Here is a 20,057-nt window from a genome sequence, read left to right on the forward strand (position 1 = left end):
GCTCTTTACTCTTTTTGTTTAGATCCAGCACACGTCTGTTGGTGATGAATTACTCAGCTGTTTTAGTCTGAGAAACTCCTGAATTTACTTTTATTTTTGGAAGATATTTTTGCTAAGGATAGAATTCTAGTTTTACAGTTTCATCTCTCAGTACCTTAAAATTTTTTCTCCATTCTCTTTTGACTTGCATAATTTATGATGAGGAATCACCTATTATTCTTATGTTGTCTCTGGCTCCTTTAAAGATTTTTTTCTTTATTACTAGATTTCAGCCATTATATTATGATGTGTCTTGGTATCTTTTTTTTTTTTTTCTGTCTGTTTGGGTTCTTTGAGCTTCTTGGATCTGTAGGTGTATTTTCATCAAAATTGGAAATGTTTGGTTGTATTTCTCCAAATATTTTTCTATCCCCTTTCCCGCCACTTTAGTTTCTAATTACACATATGTTAGACTCCTTGATATTGTTCCATGGGTTGCTTGTCCTCTGTTATATTTTTTAAACCTTTTTCTCCCTGTATTTTATTTTTAACTGTTTGCTATGTCTTTCTTAAAGTTCCCTGATCTTTTCTTCTGCTAGTGTCTATTTTACTATTAATAGCATACAGTATATTTTCCCTCAGGATTTTTTTTAATGTCTTCCATTCTTCTCCTCATTCTATTCCTACTTTATCTTCTTGAACATATGAGTTATGTTTATAATAGCTGTGTAGCATTCTTTTTAGAGAATTCTATCATCTGTGTCATTTTGAGGTCTGTTTCTATTGATCTGTTTTTCTTTGATTATGAATCATATTTTCCTGCTTCTCTGTGTGCCTGATAATTTTCTACTGAATGCCATACATTTTGAATGTAACATTATTGGGAACTGGATTTTGTTATATTTTTTAAATGTGTGTTATGCGATGCAGATAAGTTACTTGGAGTGCAGTTAAGTTACTCTGGGACTTGCTTTTAAGTTATGTTAGCATAGTGCTAACGAGGAGGCATTTTGGTCCAGGATTCATTTGGTCTTATTACTAAAGCAATACCCTTATGAGGACTTTACTTGATGCCACATACATTATGGAGGCCTTTCCACTCTGACTGCTTGGAAGATGAGCTATTCCCAGGCCTGTGTAAGCTCTGAGGGATTGGCCCAGCTACTCCTTTTTTGGTGATTTATTCTCTGACTTCAGTAGTTTTTTCACTTGCATGCCCTGATCATGACTTAGCCAAAATCTCTCGAGAACCCTCCTGCAGACGTCTGGAGCACACTCTGTCCTTCTCTGTCTCTCTTCCATCACCCCCCAACCCGCTTTCTCTCCTTTGCAGCACTCTCTTCAGTGTTCTGCCCTGTAAAGTCCAGTTGTTGGGGCTTGCTGAACTCTGAACTCAATTTCAAGTATTTTTATGTCTGCCCTGCCCTCTCTTCCACACTTTGCCTGCACCATGAACTTCCTAAACCATTTACATCTGTGATGGGACCCTGAGCGTGGACCACAGAAGCGGTCCTGCTTACACAACATTGTGGCACTTGATTATTATTGGGATCTGGGTATGCTTGATTCTATCCATAAGCTTCATTCAAGCTTCAGGAATGTGCTGGCATTACTAGCTTGACTGCAGTCAGCAGGGTTAGAAGAATAAATGGTCTGAAGTCATAGCTAAAGGCCTCAAAATATCAGATGACAGGAAATAATTTACTTTTGGCTTTGGAGCCTAGTATTGGATTTATTTTTATGCCCTATTGATTTCCCTCTGTAGATGTATCATAAAGTTCTTAGGAAGATGTTCTCAGTGCCACAGGCTCTAAGCATTCACTTTCAACTATTTCCTGCCCAGGATTAAATGGCTACAGGATGGGAGTCGAGGCCTCTTTGGAAAAGTGCCTAGTGATTGTGTCTACATCCTCATTGACACGTCTCACTCAATGAAGGGGAAACTGGACCTGGTGAAGAGCAAGGTCATCCAGCTCATACAGGTAAGATCAGGCACCTGGGCACCTGTGCATCATGAGTACATCTTCACCAGTCATGACATGCAGTGGTTATAAGAGATGCTCAGGCCAGCTTTGTACTTAGAAATCCACAGGAAAGCCACTTCAGAAAAAGGATCCTTTTTGCCAGTGAGAGTCATCCATTCTTTGCAAGTAGATCCTTGGGTCAGTGGGTCCTTCCTGTAATGTACAGACTGCTAAGTGAATTTCTATGTCCATCATCCCAGGTCTGCTCTATCCTGAAATCTGTGGCATGCACATGCGTTCATTATTTTCCAGGTACTCTTCAGCTGGTGGTGTTTATTTTAAATTTCCAGTGAGTGTTGGGGATGCTGCATGTACTGGCCCCAGAACTGATGTGTTGGGGGAGGGCAGGCTGTTGGTCAGGAGCGTCTGGTCCTTATTCCACCTGTGCCACCTCTGAGTTGTGCAACCTGAAGCAGATTGCTAACACTCCCTGCCTCCTAGTTTCCACACCTATAAATGGGTACTGTCATGAGTTAGTGGTGTTCAAGTGAGTATGAACCATAGAAAACAATTGCAGGGTGTGTTTGACAAATACAAAACACAATTTTTAATTTGATGAACTTCTACTGGAGAAATATGGACTGATGGAAGGCAAGTGAACAAATCTGCAACTGTAATGATGGCCTTGCCAAAAAGTTGTTGACCAAGTGATGACACTATTTTGGATTTCTTCTTTTCTTTAAGCATGTTGCATTTAGTGTGCATATTCAATATACCATTAATGTCAGTGTTAAAGAAAAATAATGTAATATTATATATATATATATAAACTTATACTGATATATGTTCATACATATATACATTTGTAAAAGTTTAATGTCTAAACTGTGTGTAAATTTTATTTAAACGCCTCTTGTACTAGATAAGATTTTTCTCTATTGAATGTAATTTTTAGCTGCTACAACTGAAAAGAGATATCATAGTGATTAAAATGTATCAAACAATGACCTGTCCTAATCCCTTCTCACACTTGAATGATTTTTATTACTAAATAATAATTATCCCTTACAGGAACAGTTGAAACATAAAAGGAAATTCAATTTTGTGCAGTTTGATGCTCAAGCCAGTGCTTGGCAGGAAAAACTTGTTGAAATCAATGAGGAGAATCTGAAAGGGGCCCAGGCCTGGATTAGAGACGTTAAGGTAAGGAGGAGGCTGGGTCTGGGAGAAGAACAGAGATCAGGATAGAAATGCTTAAGAAACTGCTTTGAACTCCATGGTTGGCCATGGCTTCACATAGACACTTGTTTTACTTACAAAGGTCGTGTTAATCCAATCTTTTTAGACGATATCTAACATTTAGATAGGCTTCTATTGACAACATTGCCCTCAGCTCAAGTCTCAGCCCCTGTATGAAAACAAATTTCAAAATATAGGTTTTTTAGTTAAACATTCATATTTATTTCTTCTGAGGCTTCATGCTTGTTTCAAATGATATATTACAGCTATTTTAAATAGTGGATTTTGCTCAAAAGTAATGAACTTGTGGAAATACACAGTATAATATGAGTGGTTAGGGCTGAAAGCCAGGACAGAGATAGGGCAGCAGAATGTAATAAAAAGGTAAAATCACTTCTTCAGAGGTCTGTTTTACTTGGAGAACTTTATATCTACACAGATTACTGGGAAGAATTTCCCTTTCCTCAACTTTTCTGTTGTCTTGAACTTACCTTCATTTTAAAAGTTCTTTTTTTAGAATCACATAGCATTCTACATATTTAAGATATACTAAAATTGAGACCAAGGACTATTCTTAAAAAGTCAAATATGGATCATAAATAACTTTAAAATGATTAGTTGCCTGAATTAGAGTTCCAGATTTGACAGGAGCTACACATGGCCATTAGTGGAACTCCCTGGGTATGAACAAGCAGGGTTTGCACTATCATTGGGATGTTCTGGAGCTCCTTTGGGATTTTTTTTTTTTCAAATGAGAGGAAGGGGACTTCCCTGGCGGTCCAGTGGGGAAGAATCCACCTGCCAAAGGGACATGGGTTCAATCCCTGATGCAGGAAGATCCCACATGCTGTGGGGCAACTAAGGCCCTGTGCCACAACTACTAAACCCAAGCTCTAGAGTCCATGATGCACAGCAAGAGAAGCCACTGCTACGAGAAGCCTGTGCACCACAGCAGAGAACAGCCCCCACTCTCCACAGCTAGAGAAGGCCCATGCACAGCGACAGAGCAGCCTAAAATAAGTAAATGAATAAATTAAAATTTTTTCTTTTTAAAAAGAGAGGAGGGGCAATTTCCTGGTGGTCCAGTGGTTAAGACTCTGTTCTTTCACTGCCAAGGGCCTAGACTGGATCCCTGGTTAGGGAACTAAGATGCCACAAGCCATACACCACAACAAAAATAAATAAAGTAATTTAAATAAATAAATAATGGGAGGAGGAAATCTGTTCTATAAGGAATAATGTCTGTAACATTTTGTCCTAACCGGCCACCATATGCTGGAAAAGAGTATTAAATTCATTCTCAGCTTGTTAAACATCCAGGATTATCCATTGAAGTTTCTTTTATGACTCTAGGTAACAGGAAATACCTTAATTCAGAGCCTGCTAATTTAGAGTTTGTGATAACAGGATGTTATATATGTATTCTCATTGGATAAAAACGTTAGCAGTTTCCTCTTTATATAAAAATCACTAATGAATACAATCAATCTCATCTAAGTGGCTAAAAATATGTCAGATCATTTTTTGCACTGTGATTATGTTCTCTTCAAAAACCTTCACTGAAGTACCTTTGCTTGCTTACTGAATGTGTAAAATTCATTTTCAAGAACACCAGATTCCACTGTTAGTCTTTGGACTGATTTGGTTCAGAAATCAACCAAGTCAGTTCAGGACACTACCCAGGTGTTCTGAATGTGCTGATATCACTGAGCTGTGGTCAGCTGGCATAGGTCAGAGAATTTATAAAATTTCAGTTACTGTATTTTTAAGTTCTAGAAGTTCCATTTGGTTCTCCTTCATGTCTTTTATTTTTTTCATGAGACTTTCTATTTCTTTGCTGATGTTTTTTAGTTTTCATTTGTTTTAAGATCGTTGGTCATTTCTAGTTGAAGCATTTTTTTTTCACAGCTGCTCTAAAATCTTTATCAAATAATTCTAACATCTCTGTCTTCTTGCTGTTGCTATCATCTTTTTCATTTCAGAATGAGAGCTTCCTGGTTCTTGGTATGAAGGAGTGTTTATCAGCTGAATCCTAGACATTTTTGTCTTATGTTTATGAGACTCTGGATATTATTCTAACCTCCTATTTAGTTGGCACTGTCTGACACTGCTCTGTCAGGGACATAGTAGGTGGGCCCTGCCTCATACTTCCAGGTGCAGGTTGAAATTCAGGTTCCCCGTTGGAACTCTGTTGAAACCTGATGGGGAGGATCACCTTTTCACTGCTAAGTGGGAATGGACATCATTGAGCAGGGAGGACATGTTACAGTTGGTGGGGATGAAAGTCCCAGCTCACTACCTGGCTTTCTTAGCTACCACACTGGCAGAGTGTTAGGTCATTTATTTATCCTACCTGATGTTATCTGACCACCTTGGGTCCATGGAGTTATATCTGTCATTGTTTTTGGGAAATTTTCAACCATTATTTTTTCAAATATTTCTTCTACCCTCTTTTTCCCTTTTCTGCTTTGTTTCCAATTAAGCATGTATCAGACCATTTGCTCCACAGCTCTCTGATGCTCTTTTCTGTTTTGTTCTTTTTCCTCTTTGCATTTTAAGTTTAGATAATTTCTATTGCTCTATGTTCATGTTTACTAATTCTTTCCTTGGCTATTTTGAACTTACAGTCATTCCTCTGTATCTACAGGTTCCTCATTCATGGATTCAACCAACCCCAGATGGATTTTTTTTTTTAATTCCAGAAAGTCTCAAAAAGCAAAGCTCAAATGTGCTGCATACTGGCAACCATTTACAAAACATTTAAACTGTATTAGATATTATATGTAATCTAGAGAAGATTTAAAATCACTGCAGATAGTAACTGCAGCCATGAAATTAAAAGGCGCTTATTCCTTGGAAGGAAGGTTATGACCAACCTAGATAGCATATTAAAAAGCAGAGACATTACTTTGCCAACAAAGGTCCATCTGGTCAAGGCTATGGTTTTTGCAGTGGTCATGTATGGATGTGAGAGTTGGACTGTGAAGAAAGCTGAGCGCTGAAAAATTGATGCTTTTGATCTGTGGTGTTGGAGAAGACTCTTAAGAATCCCTTGGACTGCAAGGAGATCCAACCAGTCCATCCTAAAGGAGATCAGTCCTGGGTGTTCTTTGGAAGGACTGATGCTGAAGCTGAAACTCCAGTACTTTGGCCACCTGATGGGAAGAGTTGACTCACTGGAAAAGACCCTGATGCTGGGAGGGATTGGGGGCAGGAGGAGAAGGGGACGACAGAGGATGAGATGGCTGGATGGCATCACCAACTCAATGGGCATGAGTTTGAGTAAACTCCAGGAGTTGGTGATGGACAGGGAGGCCTGGCGTGCTGCGATTCATGGGGTCGCAAAGATTCGGACACGACTGAGCGACTGGACTGAACTGAACTGAACTGAGAGAAGATTTAAAGTAAATGGGAGGTTGTGTATTCAGTTCAGTCCAGTCACTCAGTCATGTCTGACTCTTTGCGACCCCATGAATCACAGCACGCCAGGCCTCCCTGTCCATCACCAACTCCTGGAGTTTACTCAAACTCATGCCCATCGAGTCAGTGATGCCATCCAGCCATCTCATCCTCTGTCGTCCCCTTCTCCTCCTGCCCCCAATCCCTCCCAGCATCCGGGTCTTTTCTAGTGAGTCAGCTCTTCGCATGAGGTGGCCAAAGTACTGAGTTTCAGCTTCAGCATCAGTCCTTCCAATGAACACCCAGGACTGATCTCCTTTAGGATGGACTGGTTGGATCTCCTTGCAGTCCAAGGGACTCTCTCAAGAGTCTTCTCCAACACCACAGATCAAAAGTATCAATTTTTCGGCGCTCAGCTTTCTTCACAGTCCAACTCTCACATCCATACATGACCACTGCAAAAACCATAGCCTTGACCAGAAGACCTTTGTTGGCAAAGTAATGTCTCTGCTTTTTAATATGCTATCTAGGTTGGTCATAACCTTCCTTCCAAGGAGTAAGTGCCTTTTAATTTCATGGCTGCAGTCACCACCTGCAGTGATTTTGGAGCCCAAAAAAATAAAGTCTGACACTGATTCCACTGTTTCCCCGTCTATTTCCCATGAAGTGATGGGACCAGATGCCATGATCTTAGTTTTCTGAATGTTGAGCTTTAAGCCAACTTTTTCACTCTCCTCTTTCACTTTCATCAAGAGGCTTTTTAGTTCCTCTTCACTTTCTGCCATAAGGGTGGTGTCATCTGCATATCTGAGGTTATTGATATTTCTCCCAGCAATCTTGATTCCATTATATGCAAACACTATGTCATTTTATTTAACAGACTTGAGCATCTGCAGATTTTGGTATCTGTGGGAGAAAGGGTCCTGGACCAATTCCTGTTGACATATAGAGACAACTGCACTTTGAACTCTTTGAAAGATTTCTTCATATTCCTCTTCCATTTTTAGTTTGTTTATTTTTAAACTTATTTATTTTTATTTATTGGGCTGTGTCAGGTCTTATTGCAGCACACAGGATCTCCACTGCATCATGAATGCGTGCATGAATGCAGTCTTCATTGCATCAAGCCCTTGGGTGGCAGTACACAGACTCCAGTTGAGATGTCTGGGCTGTGGAGCACGCGGGCTCAATAGCTGTGCCTCAGGGGCTCAGCTGCTCCGTGCCGTGTGAGGTCTTGTTCCTCAGCCAGGAATTGAACTCACGTTCCCTGCATTGCACGGTGGATTCTTAACCACTAGACCACCAGGGGAGTCCCCTTACTGTGTTTTTTATTATTAGCATTTCCATCTCTGCTGAAATTACCCACCTGGCCTTGAATGTTGTTCACCTTTGCCATTAGAAGTTTTAATGTTTGAATCACAGTGATTTTAAATTTTCTGTCAGATGGTTTCAGCATCTGTGTCACATCTGAGTTTGTTTCTGATGAGTACCTTTGTCTCTTGATAGTATGTTGTATGTTCTATTTGATATGCTTATTTTTTGCTGAAGCTGAATACATTGGCCAGGTGATATGAAGAGCCAACTCGTTGGAAAAGACCCTGATACTGGGAAAGATTGAAGGCAGGAGAAGTGGGTGACAGAGATAGTTCGATGGCATCATTGACTCAATGGACAGCGTTTGAGGAAACTCCAGGAGATAGTAAAGGACAGGGAAGCCTAGAGTGCTTCAGTACATGGGATTGCAGAGTCAGACATGACTTAGCAACTGAACAGTGAACAACAAATTTTTTGTTAAGAGCTGGACATCATATGCAGTATATTGATACTGAGATAAATATTTTTTATGCCTGGAAAAGAGCGTGCCTTTCTTTTGTGGGGTGGGTTAAATTAATCTAATTAAGAGTTGGACTGGGTTTGAGGTTGGTCTGTTTGCACCATACCCCTCACATTATTGTAGTGATGCTTTGTGTTAGGGTGAGAGATGATGTACCAGAAGGTTGTCTGCTCCACCCTCAGCTTTTGATTTTTCCCTTCACACTGGGCTTCAGAGAGATCTTTTCTCTTGCAGGTTGCTTGTTAGTTGATGTTTCCAGGGGAGTAACAGGGATGGTGTTTTCTGAATAAGACTCAGTGTTAGTCGGGCCTGGTGTCCAGGAGTCCCAAGGGTGTGGCTTTGTCAGTATCTCTGAGCCCAGAACGTAGCCCTGCTCCTTCCACAGGTGTAGGGACTTCTTTGTTTCCTCTTCCATTCCCCAGCCTTCTTGGGTTTTGACCAGCACCCTGAGGATGAGTATGTTCGTTACTGCCCTTTCCCTCAAACACACACACAAAAGCTTTTGTTCTGCAGGGAGAGAGAGGACAGGGTCTCTGTGGATGTTCCTGTGTCACTGAATCTCTTCCACAGTTCTGCCCTATGAAGGAGACTTTCTCTAGGCTCTCTCAGTCTATCCTGTGACTACCCTGTGGGGTTTGTGGTGAAACAGTCTTCCAGAGAGCACTGATGCCAGGCTTCCCTGGCATTCCCCTGGTTAAGAATCTGCCTTGCAGTGCAGGAGATACCAGTTCGATCCCTGGTCCAGGAAGATCCCGCCTGCCATGGGGCAGCTAAGCCCATGCCCGATGACTCCCGAAGCCCATTCACCCCAGAGCCTGTGCACCCAGGAGGAGCTACCACAGTGAGAACTCACTGCAGCTAGAGAAACCCGGCATGCAGCAGCAAAGACCCCACGCAGCCGGGTGGGGGTAAACAAACAACATTGGTTAAATATTGAATAAATACAATTTTAAAAAGAAAAGAGCACTGATGCCCCCATATTGTGGTCTCTTGCCAATATATACCCACAGCTTCTGCCAGTTCACCAGCCACCCAGCCCAGCTCTCCTTCAGTGTCTGGCTGCATCCTGTCCCAGGAGCCAGGGCTTGCATCTCCCCTGACTCTCCAGATGCCCACCTCTCCCCAGATTTGGGGCCAGTTGGTTGCCCTATGATCTGAGCCCTCTCATGCATGTAACAAAAGTCACATACTGGCTGTTTGTCTGGCTCTTTTTTATTATGGAGTGACAGTTCTCTCCATCCCCCTGGACAGAGCTGCAGGAATTTTACAGTTTTACAGCTTCCTGTACCTCCAGATTGCTCATGACACCACACTTGTGTTTGCTGAATATTGGGTGTCATGAATCAATCCTGGTTGAAAACAAACATGGTCCCCACCCGGTGTATTCAGGCTGTGTGTTTAAGCCATGCTGACAGCTGAATGAACAGTAACTGAGTTAGTGCCTCCCGCAGAAACACACAAAGATAAAATTGAATTAAGAGCTCTGTCATCAGGACAGGAAATCCATTGTCCCAGCTTCTAGCTCTCCTGGGACTATCTGCATAGATGCTTTTATGATACATAAGGATTCTACTTCTTGGAATTCCTGGGCTGAAATTATTATCTCAGTATAATTTAAATTTATCTTTTATTTCACAAATACCTTCTTTTCTTTTTGGAGGCAGAGAATAAATAACACTTGTTTGTGAGATCTTTTTTTGAGATTGAAGTATACACTTGGTATGTGTCTCTCTCTCTCTCTCTTTTCTGTAGATTGGAAGTTCCACAAACACCCTGAGTGCCCTGCAAATTGCTTTTGCTGATGAGGAAACACAAGTAATCTACCTTTTGACAGATGGGAGACCTGATCAGGTACTTATCAAAGTTGGGAACAAAGACAGACTCACTAATCCCCTGAAAGTGAAAGCTGAGAGTGAGAATTGGGAGACCTTTTTCACTGCCACCAAAAAGCTGTTGACGATGCTTGCTTAACTTAGGGACCCAGAAGTGAGGTAAAACACACATCCACATTGAGAATTTCCTTTGTCCACTACAACACTGAGGAAAATTTATGTGACACTGAGTGTTGTCTGGTTAATTTGAAGCACTCCCATAGGCCTGGAGACCAACCCCATGAAAGGAAATGTCTGCCTTCCATGGAAGGCTGGTTTATATTTTATTATAAACTAAGAGCAAGGAAATCTTTTTGATTTTTTTCCTTTGGGGACACTGAATCTAAACATGTCACTGCACAATGTCCTTGGTTTTACCCCTAATTTTAACTTAGTAATCATTTAAACAAAAGCATGCCTTTCTGGTGAAATGTTCTTTGTTTTGTTTAGCCTGACTGGAAAATATTTGAAAAGTTTTAGTGGAGTCTGTTCATCTTCTTTTGAGCTTTGTGAATGAAAGACTAATGCTCTGGGCATTAAATAAATATACGGATGTGCGGGCCAGTACAATGTAAATTAACCGCTGAAGTGAATTAGTATCAACTTGTTTCCTTCATTGTGAAGTGTCTGCATGTGAAGACTGCTAGGCAAATATTGTAAAATATCCTGTGTCAAACAGTCCAAGGCTTAAATACTAAAACAACCAGATTTTACTGCAGCGTTAGATTTGTGGCCAAGAAATTGTATATAAAGTGAAATTTTATTTGGGATGATTTTCCTATCAATTTCACTGTATTTTCTACTCAAAGGCAGTTTACTGTGCTTTGTTTATGCTCCTTGTCTGGTGCCAAGGTGTGAGGCTACAAAGATGAATAATGTCCTGCTCTAGGGGAGCTTACATGTTGGAGGGTGTACTAGCATGTACAGTGAATTCTGATACTATACAGGGAGTAGGGTTGCCTAGGCTACGGATTGAATGGGAACACAGTGATGAATTCTGCTGTACAAGGTGGAAAGAAGACCAGGCAAGCATCCACTGAGAAGGGCATGCTTTAGCTGTGTCTGAAAGGAAGATAAGGAGTTTTTTTAAACAGAGGAGATTGCTGGTATCCTGGGCAGAAGGAACAGAGGTGTAAAAGCATGTGGGCTGCTCAGGGTGACACCCCGAGAGCAACAGCAGTGATAGAAGAGTGTCAGGGCCGAGTCTCTGAGGTTCAGTTGGGAGAGACCGTGAAGGTCCTCGAGTGTCACACGGAAAGGGTGGTCTTTACCTCACTGGGCACTCTCAGGAGCAGAAAGCCCCTCCATCTATCTGTTATAAATACGCCTCAGTAGGGCCAGGGAGAGACCTGACCTTGGTGAGGGCTGGTGAGGCCCCGCCTCAGGGAGGAGCAGCAGACTTGGAGGGAGAAACCCGCCAGAGGCGAGACCACAGGGGCGGCGCCAAAGGACTTGGTCAGTTTGTGAGTAGGAGGCGAGGGGCTGGGGAAGGACCAAGAGAGCAAGGGGCCAAGATGACTGATTCCATTTGTCTAGTGATTGTTATTGACTGACTGACATCTAAAGAAGGTGAAGACTTAGGGGCTGCCAGTGGAGGAAGCTGAGCTTGAGCCACCTGGATTTCATGGCTGTCCAAACCCGTGTAAGTATGGGGCTGGCGTTTGGAGAAGGCGTAGGTTGGAGATTCTGACTTGCAAGTCATCTGGACAAGGAGTCTTTTTCTTTTTAATAAATGCTAACTGATTTTATTGCAATTTAGAAAATATAGGCAGGCATATAATCATAAGGAAGGATAAGAGGTAAGTATAAGTAGTTCATAATTCAATTTTCTACCCTTTCTCATCTAATATGTGCCAGTTTTCCAAGTCATAAGATATTCTTCTGAAACATCATTCTCAATGACTGCATCATATTAAGTTACATAGATTTAATAAAACTACCTTCTGATTTAATTTTTGCATAGTAGTACATTAACATGGTACATATTACAAAGGTATAAAAGGATATGTAGAGAAAATTCTCCCTCCTACCTCCTGTTCATCACCTAAGAGGCAATGTAGATTACTAGTTTCTTTATTTTCTTTGAGAGATAGTTTGTTATGCAAACAGATAAATGTTTATATATATTTCCTTTTTAAAAGATATAGATGGTAACATATTACATGGGCTTCCCAGGTGGAGTTAGTGATAAAGAACCTGCCTGCCAGTGCAGCAGGTGCCAGAGACACAGGTTTGATCCCTGGGTCAGGAAGATCCCTGGAGGAGAGCATGGTAACCCACTCCAGTATTCTTGCCTGGGGAATCCCATGGACAGAGCAGGCTGGTGAGCTACAGTCTATAGGGTTGCAAAGAGTTGGAAACAACTGAAATGACTTAGCACACATGCACGCAGCATATTACACACACAATTCTGAACCTTTATTAATAAAGCAGAGGACTTCCCTGGAAGTCCAGTAGTTAAGACTTTGCCTCCCAGTGCAGGGAGACTGAGTTTGATCCCTGGTTGGGGAACTAAGATACCGTATGCCTTAGGGTTTGGCCAAAATTTTTTTTGTAAATAAATAAATAAAACAATATACCTCAGAGATCACTTAATATCGTCTCATAAAGAGCTTCCACATTTTTTAATAGCTGCTTACTCTTCCATCACACAGCTACTTAGTAATGTCCCCTGGAGATGAACATTTAGGTTATTTCAATCTTTCTATTCAAGGTTGCAAAAGTAACTGTGCACATATATCATTTTGCACCTGTATGAGTGTATCTGTAGCATAAATTCTGAGAAGTGTTCTCAGTAAAAAGATATATATTTTGATAGATCCTGCCATATAGCCCTTGAAGAGGATTTGCCAAGTAACACTATACCAACAATGTGTTAAGAAGGATGCTTAGACTGGAGTTCATCACAGGCTTATGAGGATCTGGGATCTCCCAAAACTATATTTAAATTGGAATCTCCAAAAAATATATTTAAATTATATTTAAATACATTTCTCTGGAGAGAAAGTAAGTAGCTTTCCCTGGATTCTCAGAGGGTCTGTGGTCCAGTTAATGATGAGAAACTAGGGATGTGGATGAGCTGGAATTAGGAATATATAAATTACTAAAATAGTGATTTATAAACTCTCATTCAGGCATTTCATATTCGTCTCTGCCCTTTCCCCACATGCAGTCTATTTAGTTTGTATTGCCCCTCAGATTCTCTCAAAAAAGTAAATGGATATTTGATATTCATGTTCTATGTAGAGGACATTAAAATGTAGTACTCAATCTCCATTTGTTTTTTAATTTTCACTGACTGTGTAGGACCTGAATAGGTAAGACCAATGTTATCATTCCCAGTACTCAGCAGAATTTTCTACTTGGAAGAACACACAGAGATGCTATTCGGGATTCCGTTACATGGACATCACCGTACTGCTTGTTTATTAAAAATGTCCAGGGCAGAATTATATGGAAGCCAAGTCTTTAATCAAGTTCAAAGAGTTCTAGTAATACTAGTTTTCATTAACCTGGGACCACTAGGTGTCCTTTGCTGAGTATCTATAGGGGTGAGTGGACACCGTGGGGCCTTTGCTAGAGAAGACCAGCACATTTGGCTGTGATTGTTTGGGGATTTCTTTGAAGTTAGGGCCTCACTCTCGCAAAAATTGAGAAAATGGACGCGAGGAAGTTAACTGCATCATTTTAAACAAAAACAGATGTGTAATAAGGACCCACGTGGGGTATATGAGAGGTAGGGGCAGGGGAAGGCACAGGGGACTCCCCCTGTACAAACCAACCTCCTTCAGACCATGAGAGAACCATTCCTGCCTTTCTTGTCACCCCAAATTGACCTTTGTGGTGAAAGGGACATCTGGCCACACACCTGTTTAGATTCAGGGACAAGGCACCAGGGCGAGTGTCTCAGGTTAGGGATCTCATCTTAGGGACCAACAGGGCCTCTGAAGGGAATTGACTAAGGAGTCATATGGGCATTACGCAGGGAGCGGCTTCCGCATTCAAAGCCCTTCCATCTGAGCTACTGCAGTAGCTCCACTTATCATCCGAGAAGAGTCAGGGAGAGTCAGGCTGCAGGGAGAAAAGGTTTTCTTCAACTACTGAGTCTTCTTGTCAAAGCTGTGAGGACACCCACCAGCAGAGGAGAATCCCTGGGGGCTGCGGGTGGGGGGCAGGAGGACAGGAATGCTGTCTTCCCTGGCAGAGATCGAGCTCCTTCTGCAGTTAAGATGCAGCCCCACCCTCTGCCCAGCTCTCTACCACCTCGCTGGCCTCTGGAACCTCGTGCCAGTTTAGCAAACATTACCTGGGACTGCATGTGGGCTGGGGGCTCACAACAATACATGTAGCGGACTTTCTCATGCTTGTGGTCTCTTGGGCTGTCAGGACTGATCGAAATAAATAGCTTTAAAGCCAGAGACCCGGGTTAGAGCTCATCACCTGCACTGCCCATCTGAATGACCTTGGGCAAATGTCCCCAAAGTGAGTTTCCTCATCCATGACTTGGAGCTAATGCCCCCTCCTTACAGGGTTGCTATGATGTTCTTGTGAATGCATTCCATCGATATTTCCTGAACACTTTTTATGAGCCAGGTACTGTTATCAATCTAGGATACGGTGGAGAGCAAGACAGACCAGGCGACTGCCTTCAGCAAAGCTTCTGTTTTATGGGGAGATAGATAGTGAGCAACACAAAGCTTTTCAGGCTTCCCAGGTAGCACTAGTGGTAAAGAACCCACCTGCCACTGCTGGAGACATAAGAGATGCAGATTCAGCCCCTGAGTTGGGAAGATCCCCTAGAGGAGGGTATGGCAACCCTCTCCACAGAGGAGCCTGGTGGGCTACAGTCCGTAGGGTCACAGAGTCGGATATGACTGAAGTGACTTAGCATGTAGACAGTGAGTAAATAAATTTATATGTCAGGTAACATATGAAAATGAAAATGCTACCCACAATGTCAGCACTAAATCAACATTAATGTCCCTCCCCAAATATCTCAGCTGGAAGTCAATATATTGTTGTTGTTTAGTTGCTAAGTCATATCCAACTCTTTTTTTTTTTCCATTTATTTTTATTAGTTGGAGGCTAATTACTTTACATCATTGCAGTGGTTTTTGTCATACATTGAAATGAATTAGCCATGGATTTACATGTATTCCCCATCCCGGTCCCCCCTCCTACCTCCCTCTCCACCTGATCCCTCTGGGTCTTCCCAGTGCACCAGGCCCGAGCACTTGTCTCATGCATCCAACCTGGGCTGGTGATCTCTTTCACCCTAGATAATATACATGTTTTGATGCTGTTCTCTTGAAACATCCCACCCTCGCCTTCTCCCAGAGTCCACAAGTTTGTTCTATACATCTGAGTCTCTTTTTCTGTTTTGCATATAGGGTTATCATTATCATCTTTCTAAATTCCATATATATATGTTAGTATACTGTAATGGTCTTTATCTTTCTGGCTTACTTCGCTCTGTATAATGGGCTCTGGTTTCATCCATCTCATTAGAACTGATTCAAATGAATTCTTTTTAATAGCTGAGTAATATTCCATGGTGTATATGTACCACAGCTTCCTCATCCATTCGTCTGCTGATGGGCATCTAGGTTGCTTCCATGTCCTGGCTATTATAAACAGTGCTGCAATGAACATTGGGGTGCACGTGAAAAATATGGAATGCTTCACGAATTTGTGTGTCATCCTTGTGCAGGGGCCATGCTAATCTTCTCTGTATCGTTCCAATTTTAGTATATGTGCTGCCGAAGCGAGCACAAGTCATGTCCATCTCTTTTGCAGCCCTATAAACTACAGCCTACCAGACTCTGTCCATGGGATTCTCTAAGCAAGAATACTGGAATGGGTTGTCATTTCCTTTCCCAGGGCATCTTCCTCACCCAGGGATTGAACCCGCATCTCCTGCTTGGCAGGCAGATTCTTTAGCATTGAGCTGCCTTGGAAGCCCCAATATAGGAGCAATTTCTAGCTAAAACCTATCACATCAAATTAACAGAATTTAGGTCTGATATCTCCAGTCTGGTATGTAGGGATGAGGGCCAGTGGTGAGGAGTCTTGGTAAGAAATGAGAATAATTATCGTACCTTCCTTGGTGGATTGTAGAGGGGATGCAGGGAGAGCAGAGCAGAGCTCTTAGTGCCTGGTCCATGGTAAGTGCTCACAGTAGAAGCTAGGTTGAAGGAGAGGCAGGCAGCAGAGAGAGATTTGCTCTGTCCTTGAAGTTGTCAAGACAGATGGGGTCAGCCCTCAGCTAGGTTAGGTTGCTGTTTGGTTTGGAACCAGCTAATGGGCAGAGAGGAGAGGAGAGAAGAGAGGAGAAGTGGGGTGGGCTTATGGGCAGTGTGTGTGTTAGGCACTCAGTCGGGCTTATGGGCAAGGGGAGGCTCAAAACTGGAACCAAATACAGAGACCGAAGTCATGTGTATGTAGTGGCTGGAATGAGACCTCCCTGAGCAGCGTGTGAGCTGCTCAAGGCCAGCAGGTGGTGAGTCCAGAGGCTTCCTCCCTCATCACCCCACCTCCCCAGGGTTCATAGGAAGCATTTTGGAAGTGTTAATAGTCAAAGAATAGGAATTGGGGGTGGAGAGTGGGAACTGGCTAAAAGAGCCAGCAAGTTGAATCAGTCAAAGAGGGACTGAGAAATACAGAAGCAATGAGGGCAAGACAACCAGAGGCAGCTTCTGAGGGCACTGAGCTGGGTGTGGTGGTGCTGGTGGAGAGGCAGCAGGGCAAATCATCAGTTCACCTTCCCTGTGTGTCTGGTAATGTTTACAGAGAGTCGATCCTTGTCAAGTGACAGTCTTTATTGCAAGCAGGGGAAAACAATCTGGCATTGCTTCTAGTACTAAAATCTGTCTTTGAATCTAGTCTTACCACTTAAAAGATTGGTGACCCTAGGAAGCTTAGTCCTTCTGAGCCTCAGTTTCTCCATCTTTAAGTGGAATCCATACCTACTGTGCCAATTAGGATTTCATATTACTGGGAGAAAAAAGCAGGAGAGAAGACAAATGGTAACTGAAATGGAGAGATTTATATTCCTATGAAGAAGAAGCCTGGTGGTAGGTAGTCTAGGTTATACAGCTACTCAAGGATTTCTCCAAGAAAACAGGCTTCTTTTAAACTTTCTAGTTCACCTGATTTTTGTGTTTGACATCCACCCTCATGGTTACAAGACAGCTGCTTCATGCCTAAGCAGAGTGTCCATTTTCCAGGAGGCAGGGGTGGAAAAAGGAAGGACATTAGCTTTTTTTTGTTAAGTCTTTATCTTTTTATTGGCAAAAAAAACTTTCCCTTGAAACTTCAATGGATAGACCTGGGTCATGTGGTCACTCCTAGCTGCAAAAAAAAAAAAAGTGTCAGAAGATGAGTTTTTATGTGTGTTTTGTTTTGTTTGTATGTTTGTTTTTAACTGAGTCTGTTGTTGCCTTGAAAAGAAAACCAGGTCTCTGACAGTAAAAAGGAGAGGTGGGCAACTAGTAATCTTTCCAAAACTCTGTCACAAGAGGGTTAACTGGAGTATTATATCCCCAACAGAGTGCTCAGAACATGAAAGGACCCTAAATAAATGTCTCTTTTTTCACTCTGAGATACCACTTTTTTCACTCTGAGATATCCAAAGCTGGACATTGCTTTTTAGGAGTAGAAGCTTTGGAAGCCACCCCAAGATCCTGTGGCCTCATTCTGTAGAATCCCAGTATCCAGGATGTCTCACCCATGACTCAGTACTTTAAGTGTCCAGCAGTATGTGCATGCATACATGCTAAGTCACTTCAGTCGTGTCTGACTCTTTATGACCCCGTGAACTGTAGCCTGCCAGGCTCCTCTGTCCATGGGATTCTCCAGGCAAGAATACTGGAGTGAGTGGGTTGCCATGACCTCCTTCAGGGGATCTTCCTGACCCAGGGATTGAACTTGAGTTTCTTATGTCTCCTGCATTGGCAAGCAAGTTCTTTACCACTAACACCATCTGAAAAGCCCTGCTCAAAATTATGTGTATATATGTGTAATTTGCTCAGTCATGTCCAACTCTTTACAACCCCATGGACTGTAGCCTGCCAGGCTCCTCTGTCCATGGAATTCTCCCCACAAGAATACTGGAGTGGGTAGCCTTTGTCTTCTCCAGGGTATCTTCCCAACCCAGGGATCGAATCTGGGTCTCCCACATTGCAGGCAGATTGTTTACCATCTGAGCCATCAGGTCCAACCCTTTAAAAGCATGGATTCTAGACTTAGGTGCACTAAAATTGAGTAATTGGATTAGTCAAATCTTTCTCCCAGACTTTTCCCACAGCAACTGTGAGCCCAGAGGGCATGCGTTGAGTCACTCTCACCACCTGGCAGTTTGCTTTGTCAGCCGAATTGGATTGACACCTTCCCAAGAAGTCCCTCTCCACTATATAAGGCATTACTAATTGAGAATTTCACTATCTAGAACAAATACTAGGGACTTTCACATATTTTTTTTTTTTTGTCTCTTCCTCTCTATCTCCCCTCTTCTCCCTCAAAATGTATCATTTCAGTCACCTGAAATGGTTATGGACCAGGTCAAAGTTTTTCAGAAAATTCCTATTTACACCATCTCCTTTTGTTACAATGATGAGATTGCAAATGGATTTTTGAAAGACCTTGCTTCTTTGACTGGAGGAGAGTTTCATTCTTATAATTTTGGCTGCAAGGATCCCTATACTCCAGAGGCTGTTCAGGTAAGAGCTTCATGAGCTGAGCAGAGAGTGTTCACTTACTTGAGCACTAATGGTTGGAGGTCTGTGGACAATGATGGGGAAAACAGCAACCATAAGGACAACTAAGTTGAGAAAATAAATCACCTAACAGCTAGTGTCCTGCAAACTGTGGTGGCCTAAGGACCACCTGAGCTAGGGCACCTGTGAAAATTCAGATTCCCGAGTCCCACTACCAAGCTATACTAAATCAAGCTCCAGGCACAGAGGCCCAGGAATCCTAATAGATCTCATTTTTCTTCCAAGCTTTTTATTATGGAATGTTGCAAACAAATGCAAAAGTAGAAGAGTATATAGACCATGTACCTATCAGTCAAATTTAACAATTACCAACATTTTGCTAAGCTTTAGGAACAAACACCCTGGAGGTCCATACATAGGGGTTGTTAACCACTGCCTGTTTGCACATATTTGTGGGAAAGTTTCAAAAAAAATTCACTTGCTAAGTAATTGTCTTCTAATTCATTAGGCTGTATAACCATGTGACCATCTGACAAAACAATTCATTCTAATGCGCTAATACAAGAAAGTAAATAAAATTCTATGCCCCAATCCTCCAATTTTGGCCTGAAGCTGTGCATTTCAAGTGTGCCTCTCTAGAGAACGTGTTTCATATTGTCTGTTCTAAGGAGAGACTTTAATCCAGGACAAGCCACAACACTGATCAATGCTTACATGTGAGAAACTATTAATACCAGAGTCTGGAAATGACTCATTCAAAAGATCAGATGAACCAGTTCTCTGAGCTCAGCAGAGGGCAGTGCCCACTCCCATCAGCTAGACTAGAAAACCTCATAATCCAATGGGTATTGGGTAAAGTTTAAAGGAAGGTCTTGCCTCAATAGTGGGAGCAGCCAAATGCTGCTCTACTTCTGTCTAGAAAATCTTAAATGCAAAACATGAACAGGCCAATCCATCTCCAGGGAATTTAGCTGCATCCACTCTCCCCACTCACATTCAACATACTACTGGAAGCTCTACCAAGACAACAAGGCAAGAAAAGAAATAAAAGGCATAC

The 20,057-nt window shown here is 42.1% G+C and overlaps 1 protein-coding gene and 1 non-coding gene across 12 annotated transcripts in view; one reads left to right on the forward strand and one right to left on the reverse strand.

The window, feature by feature from the left end:
* Window positions 1-20,057, forward strand: part of VWA3B (von Willebrand factor A domain containing 3B) — a 174,552-nt gene that overhangs the window by 74,878 nt on the left and 79,617 nt on the right. For 10 of the 11 annotated variants that reach the window (XR_011490444.1, XR_011490443.1, XR_011490440.1 and 7 more), the window contains 4 exons: window positions 1,823-1,961; window positions 3,015-3,146; window positions 10,168-10,266; window positions 18,821-19,003. Coding sequence is in view for 1 of the 11 variants with exons in the window: in XM_070474633.1 (XP_070330734.1) it covers window positions 1,823-1,961; window positions 3,015-3,146; window positions 10,168-10,266; window positions 18,821-19,003 (553 nt within the window). In the remaining 10 variants the exon portion in view is untranslated. The remainder of the gene's footprint in view (window positions 1-1,822; window positions 1,962-3,014; window positions 3,147-10,167; window positions 10,267-18,820; window positions 19,004-20,057) is intronic. The other variant, XR_011490445.1, reaches the window with a different exon arrangement.
* Window positions 15,952-16,058, reverse strand: LOC139031796 (U6 spliceosomal RNA). The gene has a single exon (XR_011484301.1). It is a non-coding gene; the product is annotated as a U6 spliceosomal RNA (small nuclear RNA).

The sequence above is a fragment of the Odocoileus virginianus genome, chromosome 2 (assembly GCF_023699985.2).
Source record: "Odocoileus virginianus isolate 20LAN1187 ecotype Illinois chromosome 2, Ovbor_1.2, whole genome shotgun sequence".
NCBI lineage: Eukaryota > Metazoa > Chordata > Mammalia > Artiodactyla > Cervidae > Odocoileus > Odocoileus virginianus.